Here is an 11107-nt window from a genome sequence, read left to right on the forward strand (position 1 = left end):
ATGGACACAGAAATATTTTGCGTCATGTTCTTCTTTCAAAATATAATTACACAGTTGGTGAGGACTGCCTCCTAGCAGGGTTTAACTCTGTTGGACATAAGCAATATATAAATAATCAAACAATAAGTTGTCTGACAGTCTGAGTAAAAGTATGTAAGGTTAAGTGCAGTGAGGACTGGGATGCAGAATATTCAGATAGTCTCTCACTGTCATTTATAAAAAAAAGACTTACATTATTTAAACAAACAATAGTGCAGTTACTATAATTTACCACCCAGCATCAACAATTGCTAACTAAAATAATATGGACTCAGACCTTGTCCAGTGTTCCAGTATGGTATCCAGCCTTTGGAGCTCCTTGTTGACTCTGGTGGTGTTGTTGAGCCAGTGCTCTCCGAGCTGAGTCAGCTGGTTTTCCAGATCTGAACAGCAGACAGACATCAGGAGCCTCTTCCCGTCATCCAGCACCTGGTACAGCTGGTGCTGGTGTTCTGTCAAGCTCGCCTTCAGTCGCTGTTAACACCATAGTAAGTCGGGTTATACACATATAGCAATTTTAAAACACTTTAACCCAAACTAATTACAAAAATGTATTGGAATTTTTGCTCCCAACTGATCAACAGATTGAAAGTGTCTTTCATACAGTAGATATGTTGGTTATGTAACTGTTTTGGTTAGCTGGGTACAACCGGAACATCACTGATATGCGCAGCCAGTTAGCTGTTTTGGGAGGAATCAGCTGTGATTAGGGCTCAGTGAAAACCTAACACAAGGTCTTTTCTGGTTGAGTATACTGGATGGGTCTCTTTAGGTCATGGCTAGGATTCACTGGTTAATCTACATAGACATACCTGATAAAGTGCAATTCTTTCTGTGAGCCTTTCCTCAGTCTCTTCCACCAGCCCCACACTGGGTATGCTGCTCTCCACCGCCTCCAGTTGTCTGTACAGAGATTGATAGTCTTCTTCTAGACGGGTCCATGTCTATAAAACAAGCAGCAAAGGGCTATTTTGAAACTGCTTGATTAGGTTTCCTGGTTGTTAGGCTTACTTAGTTGGCACTCCTCTGACAACAGCTTGGAAGTATTAATTTGTAAGGTATATAGATAAACTACATATCTACCTTTTCTTAGCCACTATGTCAATACTGTAGTTATTGTGACCAGTTACTGAGTTTCAGTTTCATATGCTTCATTTATTAATTTTTTATCTTATTTATTTTTTACTTTGCAGCTGCTGTACCACACGTTTTTTTGTTCGTTCTTGTTGGATTCTAGGCCCAGTAACATCGTTAACCATGGAAACGCTTACCTCGAGAATGTACTCCAGCTCCACACCTCTTTTGTGGGCCTGCTTCAGCACTGCTGCTGCCTGTGCCATTATCTCATCGTGGGACTGACACTCTCTTGGTAATGCAAAACTGCAGATTTTTCGGAAGAATGTTTCCGTCAGGATCATGTGGGATTCCAACCCCTGGAAAAATTCCTGAGGAAAATCACAAGTGAAGAAATGTTATATATATATATATATATATATATATGTTTGTGTATGTACAGTAAGTGTAGCATATCTACAGTACATAAAGTACTATCCATTTCTTCTTTTTGTTACTGTGCACACCAGGTCATCTACAGTTAGCTTCCCTTTATTGTGTCTAGCCTTTGTTTTGGCTAATGTCTTCATCGGTGTAAGACAAAGGGTCTGTATTTAATGTATTTGCATTGTTTTTTACTGTTTGTATTTAATGTACTATGCCCTGTATTTCACTGTATTTAATGTATTATGCATTGTTCCTCATTATCTTGTAAAGAGCTTTGTGATGGTGGTCCACTATGAAAGGCGCTATATATAAAAAAAGATTGATTGATTAATTGACTGTATCAAGGTCTTTACACCATAATGAATTTTGCACCATTTGTGAATAAAAAATCAAACTGTTACCGTTACAAAACTGGTAGACACCTTAGTGATACGATTGAACCTCCTTAAAGAGTAAGTAGCAGGTTTCCGAAGAATATAGTGTTTTACGTCCCCGTGTTTTATGTGTTGCTACAACTGTTTAAATAATGTACCTGTAATCTTTCTGTTTGTTGTTAACATCCTGAGTTTTTACACTTATAAATTTAAAATCAGTCTCAAAGGTATTTTCACGATGTCTGCTTAGTGCACGGGTTTGAGATCAGAGGTGTGTCCTCTTTCTGATCACTGCCATTGATCTCCAGTATTCCTGAACAGACATGCCCCAATGAAGCTTCAGGATTATGGGTAGGAAAAAACTTGCCTCCTGTCAGAGATCAGAGGGAGGACACACCTCTGATCTCAAACCTGAGTCTACTAAGCAGACATCTTGAAAATACCTTTGAGAGACAGAGTTTAAATTTATAAGTGTAAAATCTTGTCAGGATTTTAATAACGAAAAGAAAAATTGCAGGTACGTTGCAGCAACACATGGGGTCGTGTAACACTATACGTTTCAGAATCCCGCTACTTACTCTTCTTCTCAGCTGATTGTTACTAGTTTTGTAATACTGTGCGACTTTCCTTTGCAAATTGCAAACTGGTGTACAGATAAATCAGGCCCAAAATGTTTCTTTACTTGACCTCTTTTCCTATATTTCCTCAGCATTTGCAATTGGCTGTTTAAAATTGTGGAAGGACTACCTTGTGCTTGTCCAGAAGGCTCTGCACTTCCTCTTTGGAGCTTGCTATTATTTTTTGGTCGGCAGCCGTCTTGTCCTGTGCGGTGTCTACCAGGTCGGCCAGGTCCTGCAGGGCTCGCTCATACTGGCCTTTCAGAGCCAAGCTTTGGTTCAGCCCACTGCGACGTGAGCCGACTGTCAACACCAGCTCCTCATAGGTGTCCTGTACCCAACACAACACACACATAATGATTACAATCAAAAGCTATTCACATATTTTGCTGGTGGTCTCTAACCTGCTGAGTTTTAACAGATTACATTTCACAATGCAACTTCCCTTTGGGTGGCACTGTGTACTGTACATTGCAAAGAAAGAAACCACAGCTCAATTATAATTACTATAAGAAATGATGTGTTAAAAATACTCCAAAAGTGAAGATAAATAATTGTTAAAGGAGGACATTTTACTGGTTTAAATTCTAACTACAAAATGATAGGAGAAGCGTCTCTCCTTGCTAGAACAATGTAGCTACCTGAAGTTTCATGAGTTCTTGAATGGCAGGCTGGCCTGGTTGCAGCTCTTGTCCGTGGCTTTTCAACTCGTTGATTTTTTGTTCAAATTCTTTCAGGCTCTCTTCTGACTCTAGAATTGCCTGTAAAACAAATTTGACTGTTTTAACCATTCAAATCATAATTAATATGTAGGGCCTGATTAAAAAAAAAAAAAATGGTTGGTGAACATGAGTTGAGAGCAAAAGGCAGGCAAAGTAAAATGTATATTGGTGGGGGATAAAAACTACAAATGGCATTTAATGCTAGGTTATCTTTTGCTCTGAGTTAGCTATATAGCTAAATATGCACACATGCCTGAACACAAAACAACAGAGATCACTACATTTAATGCAAAAAAACCTTATAAACAATACCATTCTTATTGCAAGTAACTATGGAATAGGAATGAATATCACTTTTTTTTTTTTTTTTTACCTCCATTTGCTTTGCTGCAGGTCGCTCCATTGCCTCGGCCAGTTTGTGGAGAATTAGGTATTTACTGTCAGCCAGGGCAGTAAACAGCATCTTCAGTTCAGCCTGCATCAGGATTAAAAAAATCGCAAATCAGTTGCACAAGTTCAAGGTATTATTACTGCAAGTTTCTTGCGCACATATGATTATCACAGAATTACATTAACTAAATAATTGAGTGAATATGGCAAAAGTCAGCTGATTAACAATAAGAGTAAAAAAAAAATTGAATTACTTGTTTTTCACAGTGTACAGAGAACACATACATTAACAAACACATACTGTAACTCCAAAATACATTATATCTTTTTTCTATGATGCCTGACAACTGTATAATATTACATACAGTGGGCAACCAATGGAACATGTGGGCCCTATTCACAAAACTTTAAGGACCGTTGTAAGAAATGTTTTGTTAAGGAATCTTTTTTTCAAATCCCATTTTTATTTTTTCAAACAAACTTGTAGTTCATTAAAAACTGTTTTAGAGATGGTTCATTCATTTATTCTCATTATCCAAGGCACTGTTTAACTAAAGACACTTATAAAACACTCCCTAAAGATTGGTGGGGGCCCCATGTTTCGTGATAAGGTAATGGTAACGCTGCCTTGCCTGAAACTGTGTGAGTTCCTGGAGCCTGGTCTTCATGTGCTCACAGCGCTGGTTCACCACTGAGTCAAGGGCACCAAGCCGCTCCTGCAGGCAGCACAGAGTCTCATCGATCACATCCTGGTTCTCCCTGCACTGCTGAGCTGCTTGGAGAAACAGGTCCCTGTTCTTGTTCATGTCTTCTGTCACCTCTCTAATATCCTTACCAAGAACCTGCCGCAAGAAAAAAGAAACACCAAACACATTGCTTAGAACAGACTACCTGTTTTTTTTTTATCATTTACATGCACCTATCAGCTGTCTTGGCTAAATTAGCCACAAAAAGCATTAATAATCAAAGCTCTATATTGACACATACATAAATACATGTTTCACTTACTTCTTGGTTACAGAGTTGGGTTTCTGCATCTTCAGCAAGGAGCACAGGGCCAGCAAACAGGCTGTTTTCAACCCCATCCAGCCAGCTGGACGAGGCACAGACAGCGCTATACAGCCTCTGCTCCAAGTCAAGGCCTTTCTTCTCTACACCTCCAGCCTGGGGGCAGAACAATACACACAAACACATCACAGACATCTGCTCCAAAAATGCACTAATGGAACTACAGTAAATACATCAATAAATAATAAAGTAAAATAAAATGTCACTGTACCTGAGAGGAGACGTCTTCAAAGGCCTGGTTGAAACCGCTAAATAAAATCCTAACGGATGACTTATCCTGCAGTGGAAGCTCTCCTTTGAACAGAGGTACTGTGGAAGAGACTCTGCTGGGTCGGCTATAGACCTGTTCAAAGAGACGTGTTTAAAACACACATGTTTTATAAATAGCATTTCGAAACAAAGTCGCTGTCTATTTATAAAACATTAAAGCCTATAGTCACTTTTTACTCCAATGCAGTTAAAATGCAGCATCAGAGGAGTAAACTGGTACAGCTACAAAATGCAATTATATGTTGACAACCGTTTAACTTAAAACGCAGAAGAAATCTCTAATTACATTTACAATGTAGAACAGCATCAGCAGTAACAACACAGCTGTAGAGTGGCTAAAATCCACTGCTTGTAACATGCACAGTTTATGTATATGAACCCTTTATGTTCATAAATAGTAACACAATAATGTTAGGACAAAAAAAAATATCTACCAGTTTAGTTTATTTCAAAACTTCAGTGCTAAGAAAACAGTAAGGCAGAAAACACCTTTGTCGTGTAAGCGTCATTCCTTAAAAATGTATTTTAAAACAATGTTAACGTACCGGTTGACTGTGGTCTTGTTGTAGTGTGTTCTGTAGAAGCTGCTGTTTGGTGATGAACTCTTTGTTTAGACTTTCCCATTTTTGTCTCATCTGCTCCTGTGCTGCTAGCTTTTCTCCTTCCAAATTTAACTCCCGTGGGACTGAATCACTGAGAACAGAAAATAAGAACATGAAAAAATTCCATCAACAACAGAGTGAGGTAACCTTGTCCATACAGTCACCATACAGTTTATATTGCTTTGAGAGGCCACAATTGGATTACACAAATTGTGTAGGGGACAGTCCTTCCTCTCAAACCTAAGTTTTTAAACTTCATGTGATGTATTTAAATCCAATTATGCCATCAAATAAGTTGCTATTGCTTGTGAGAGTTCTTGTGTTCTGTACCAGTGAAATAATGAGAAATACTGTGAACTAAATTCCATCCTGTATCCTACAGCTAACACACTACTTTAATGCTCCAGTCAGATTTGCATGTCGCTGGCATAAACAGTATTGCTGTTATCTTCCATTAAGGTAGACCTTAATATATAACTACAGTCATTGGATGCAGGGTGGCTCTGCTTACCTCACACTCTTCGTAGCAGTCTGTTGGCTTAGAAGCTCTTCTCCACGGCTTGCTACAGACTGCAGAAGCTTTTTCTGCTCCGCTAGCTGCTCCTCTAGCTCCTACAGCAAAGAATCGGCACAAAGATGTAGGTGAAAACATGCTTTCATAAGATAATTTAAATAAATGAAACCCCTAACTGCAGTGTCCCATAGGTCAGCCTTCATACTGCTGGCGTAATTTTAAATATCAGTTGCATCTCTAGTTCTTTCAGGTGTGAAACGTCTTTAAGCAAAATGAATATTGATGTGTGATGCAGATAGTCAACGGGGCTATATTCTATGTCTTATGATTGAGCTTTTTAAGGTTTGAATGAGCTCTCTAATTGTCTATTGAATTTTTCATCAAGACCTTACAAAAATTGACAAAAAAGAACGCATAGACACCTGCCCTTTGAAGGACCCAGTATTTGCGAACTGTAGTACCTCCTCCATACACTGGTACCCACAGTATTTCTAAAGCATTGATATGTCACTGTACTCATTCACGTGTTGATCTGCAGCTCGCTCTGTATAAAGTTGTATCCCTCATACCCGCTGTCTCTGCAAGCTGTCCTGATGCCGTTGAGACCTTGTTGTCCTGGCCTGGGCCAGCCACTCCTGGATGCTGGGGCTCTGACAGAGGGCAGAGCTCGGCTCGCTGTCCTCCTTCTCCTGCAGAGTGCCCTGCTAGGATAGCAAAGTGGTGTTAGGAAAGAGCTTCGTTCGCCTGACACAGAGAGGCAAAAAGATGCAGTATGCCTCTCAATTTGTGCAAGTACTCAGGTGAGTGGAATAAAAACTGATTTTTAGAGAAAACAGAATCATGCTCAAAATGTATGTGACTGCACACAAGTGTTTTACTTTGCTGTTCTAAGGAATGTTTTGTTAAGGGCAATTTTTTATGCCAATTTTAATTAAGAAAATCAAGTTTGCAGTGATTCTATTTTTTAAAGCACTGTTTGCCCCAAGAGAAAGTTGATCAAACTTCTAAAAAATACATTCCTTAAAGCAGTCCTTAACGTTTTGTGAATAGGCCTCCTGGAGATCGTTTCACTTTTCATTATCTGATTGGCAGAATAACAGGGATATCACACTTAATAATAGAAATAAAAATCAACATAACCCTTTTTGATTACAAAGCCTAAAAAGTGCACCCAGAACACAATCACTGTAGAGGCTGGTACCATAATCCTAGTTAGTATCTGTATAATAAACTGCTATTTAAAGTCACTGGTATTGTAAATTGCAGCCAAAGAGTACTCTGCAGTTGTCGTTTTTCATTTCAATTTAATTCAGATTCATTAAACCACATCACAATTGTCATTTTGGGCGCAGTACATTTAATAAAAAATGTATACTTTGATGATGTATAAACATACTGTGGTAGAGGTTCAATTAAATTCTTAAACAAAGTAACCCTAGATTCAAGGTGGAAAAAAAAACCTCTTAGTTTCTAATCTAATTACAGCAGAAGCCAGCAGTGACTGACAGTTGCCATTCAAATGGTCTGAAACAGATTCGCTTTGAATCGTGTTGCAGGTCAAAATGTTACAAAGAAAACCTTACCTAGAAGATATACTGCAACTATTATATGTTAAAGTTCAGAATATTTGTAATCCGCAGCTGTTGCTTTAAAACATCTCAAATATATCAAATGGCTATTGAATATATGATAAAAGTCTGATTGACACATGATTTCTTGTTTAACACTGTCTGTAATTAGCTTTTAAATGCCTTTTTTTTTTACATAGAACACAGTGACACCCGGTGACCAAATTGCTTTTTATTTTTTACACAGCAGACAGTAATGAAGTGCTGTACAGTAGACAGCATTCAGATGTAATGGCTATTCCATCAGTCTACCAGAGGTATTCTGTCTCGGTGTGATCAGCGCTGGGTGGTCTTTGTGTTCACTCACAAACATTGATTTGCACAGCAATGCTAGGAAGACAGTGAAACACAGTAAAAAGAGGACAACCAAACAAAGCATAAACCAAGGCTATTACATGCTGTCTCTGAGGTGCTTTCAGCTCTTTCCATGCAAGTGTCGCCTGCAGAACAAACAGGGAACTGTCAACAAGGATCCATCTCACTCAGACAGAACATGAATAAATGGCCTCAAGTCCAGTAATATAAAAGCACATATATCTATGGGGTTTAAAAAACATTAAGAAACACAGAACGTTGATATTTACACACAGGTTTACATGTAACTGTAATTTAGACTTCATTATTGAACTAAATATTGTAACTAATTTTGCTTCATTGATTTTATTTGATAAAGGCACTAGCTGAAACATTTACTTTACTTAGAATTTGCACCACACTGTAACCTTACTCATAAACAAAGCTTTACTATACTGTTAACAGCAAAAGTACACATATAATATACTTGTTGATGGCATTTTACAATAAACTTTATAATTAGGGTGGTATTAAACTTGCATTAGAAAATGGTAGTATATTGTACATTATAAATACTATATTAGTTCAAAAATACAGTTCCTCCAAATATTTTGTATTCAAAGTTTATTTTTTTTCTTTTATGATGAATTAAATACATTTGGCATGCATTACATTGCTATAAAGTACACTGCTGTTGGTGAGTTTAGAACAGTTTCAAACATTATTGAATTAATCAAAAAAAGCCTTTTTATAACTCTTGGGTTAAAACTTGGCCCACTGATAAAAACACGCATTCTAAGAAAGCAAGCAGACAGAAAAAATAGAACATATTTTAATGAGATAATTAACATTTTATACATTTACAAAAAAAGCCAAACTGTATTGAAAAATAGGATTTTCAACAGTGCTACAGCATACTATAAAATAGTACTAGTTTCAAAGCAGCTCAGAGTGAATAAATATCTCATGCACTAATTAATCTTCTGTTTAGTGGCTGGCACAACGGGCAGTGAATGAAGAATGGGGGGAAGCTTACTTGGATGTTGATCTGCTTATCCTGCAGCATTCTCTGCAGTTCCAGCAGGCTGCCCTTGAGTGTGCGGAGTTTGTGTGCGAGCTGCTCGGCCTCCTCCCGGGTGTGCACCTTCCCCTCCATCAGCAGGGTCTCACTGTGCACCGAAAGCTCCGACAGGGACACCACCTTCAGCTCAATCTCCAGCAGCATGTTCTGTAGCAGCAGGAACAGAGAGGCAAACTCAAACATGCTGCTTCTGCTGCTCCTGCCACTGGCTGTTATACACGCCAAGGGGGCCTGGAGCCTACCTTGCCCCCAGCCACATTCACAAAGCACCAAGGTCTTCCCATCATAGGGTTGTGTACACTTTCTCCTACACCATTAATGCTCTGGTAGCATCCACTGTTAACTTTCCCCCATTGAGAAAAAAAACAACATTTAAAACAATTTTCAAAATTGGAACAGCAAAAAGACTTGTATTAAAAAAAAGGAAGAAAAATAGATTACAAAGTTTAAATCAGTTTAGCAGCCGCTGTCGTATTTCAGGGCCAACTGTTGCTCAGAGGATTCTTGACCCCAATGCTTCTTTCTTTCAAGGCTGGACCATGACGTCCTCAGACAATGCCTCTGAATAGATCACTCACAGGCCCGCTAGTATTGCTGCTGCTTTCCTGTTTCTAAGCCTGCCTTCTCCTTGTATATGCGATGAGGCTTCCCTTTCCCCTCCTTCTTCAACTTACAACCCACAGACTATTGATCAGCTAATGCTGTAACTCCCAGCGACTCTGATTGCTGCTGAAAAGCCCTCAGAAATCCAAAGACATTTGCATAATCTTCTTAGCGCACAGGAGTTTAAGAGCCAAGCTACTGTATGGCTTGGAACAAAACACTCTTTTTTCTTTTTTTAACTTTATTAAATAAGTTATTAAATAACTTATTTACTAAAATTGCAAATCACTTAAAAAAAAAAATGTCAGAAACGCAATTGGATTCTCTTACTCAAATATCTTTCAGTTAAAAACTACAGCAGTTAAAGATTTTTACACTGATAAAGACACAAGACTAAATATTTGTTTGTCTCCTATACATTTTACATTACTAGCTATGATTGAAGCAAGTCTTTGGAAAGCCAACAAATTATATTTAATAATATTATAGCTACAGAGACAAATGAACAGTTTACCTTTAGTTGAGCTGGGTTAGTAGATATAACTTTATAAAAGAGAATACATTTAGAATGTAATCAAAATCAGTAAAGTACACTTTGACTGACTATACAGTAAATAGCTTACACAACTGGTATGTACTCTTAACCTTTTTAAAACAATTAATAAGGGGGTCAATACATCCCCCCTGGGGCAGATTAATATAAAAAGTGGCAGTATTTATTTTCAAGGCTGTTTAGACCATTAGAATAGACCCCTTTCTTATTTAGAATCCAGCATGCAGCAGAGCTCTACCCATTCTTTCTGCATCACACCTCCACATTGTGCAGTATGAGGGTTCCTTGGCCGAGCTGCAGTACCTGGCAGTCATTGAGCTGCTCCTCCATGTGCATGTGCTCCTCAGCGGGCTGCAGCGCTGTCTTCAGAGTGGCTTTGGTGCTGAGGAGCCAGTGGTCGAGCTCGTCAGCCTCGCTGTGGTACCTCTGCAGGGCCTGCTCCCGATGCTGCTCCTCCAGCTGGTCGTTCAGCTTCTCCTGCAGGGACAGTACATACAGTCAGGGCGGCCTAACACACCTTACTACACTGCAGGTGCACACGTCAGGAGGGCATGTTGAGAACATGCAGCCGTCACTGAGGAAAAGGGGGTCACAAGCAAGGATATGCACTGTCCAAATGTTAGCTAGTTGAAGAGGCAAAACTGAAGAAAACTAAAGTTTTTACATTGCTATACAGTATGTAACAGAGTCGATTTAACCTCTCTCTCCCTGCCAGATATACAATTGATAAACAGACAAAAAAAATGCCAATTGATTACACTCCTGTTACAGTAACTGATACTTTATATGAAATATGGGATTCAGCTACTTGAATATAGTGTTTTCTGTTTATTATCCAGTATACAAGACTGT

General features: G+C 38.7%; 1 protein-coding gene across 8 annotated transcripts in view; it reads right to left on the minus strand.

Annotated features, from left to right (window-relative positions):
* Positions 1-11107, minus strand: part of syne1a (spectrin repeat containing, nuclear envelope 1a) — a 179149-nt gene that overhangs the window by 42698 nt on the left and 125344 nt on the right. For 6 of the 8 annotated variants that reach the window (XM_034017823.3, XM_034017822.3, XM_034017824.3 and 3 more), the window contains 14 exons: positions 10559-10732; positions 9055-9246; positions 6666-6797; positions 6094-6194; positions 5526-5673; positions 4922-5053; positions 4651-4806; positions 4275-4484; positions 3626-3727; positions 3172-3291; positions 2661-2861; positions 1311-1484; positions 852-983; positions 317-513 (listed from right to left, as the gene is read on the minus strand). In XM_034017823.3, coding sequence (XP_033873714.3) covers positions 317-513; positions 852-983; positions 1311-1484; positions 2661-2861; positions 3172-3291; positions 3626-3727; positions 4275-4484; positions 4651-4806; positions 4922-5053; positions 5526-5673; positions 6094-6194; positions 6666-6797; positions 9055-9246; positions 10559-10732 — 2171 coding nt within the window. Of the gene's footprint in view, positions 1-316; positions 514-851; positions 984-1310; positions 1485-2660; positions 2862-3171; positions 3292-3625; positions 3728-4274; positions 4485-4650; positions 4807-4921; positions 5054-5525; positions 5674-6093; positions 6195-6665; positions 6801-8119; positions 8165-9054; positions 9247-10558; positions 10733-11107 lie in introns of all 8 variants that reach the window. The other 2 variants (XM_059025182.1, XM_034017807.3) reach the window with 2 other exon arrangements.

This window comes from Acipenser ruthenus, chromosome 6 (assembly GCF_902713425.1).
Source record: "Acipenser ruthenus chromosome 6, fAciRut3.2 maternal haplotype, whole genome shotgun sequence".
NCBI lineage: Eukaryota > Metazoa > Chordata > Actinopteri > Acipenseriformes > Acipenseridae > Acipenser > Acipenser ruthenus.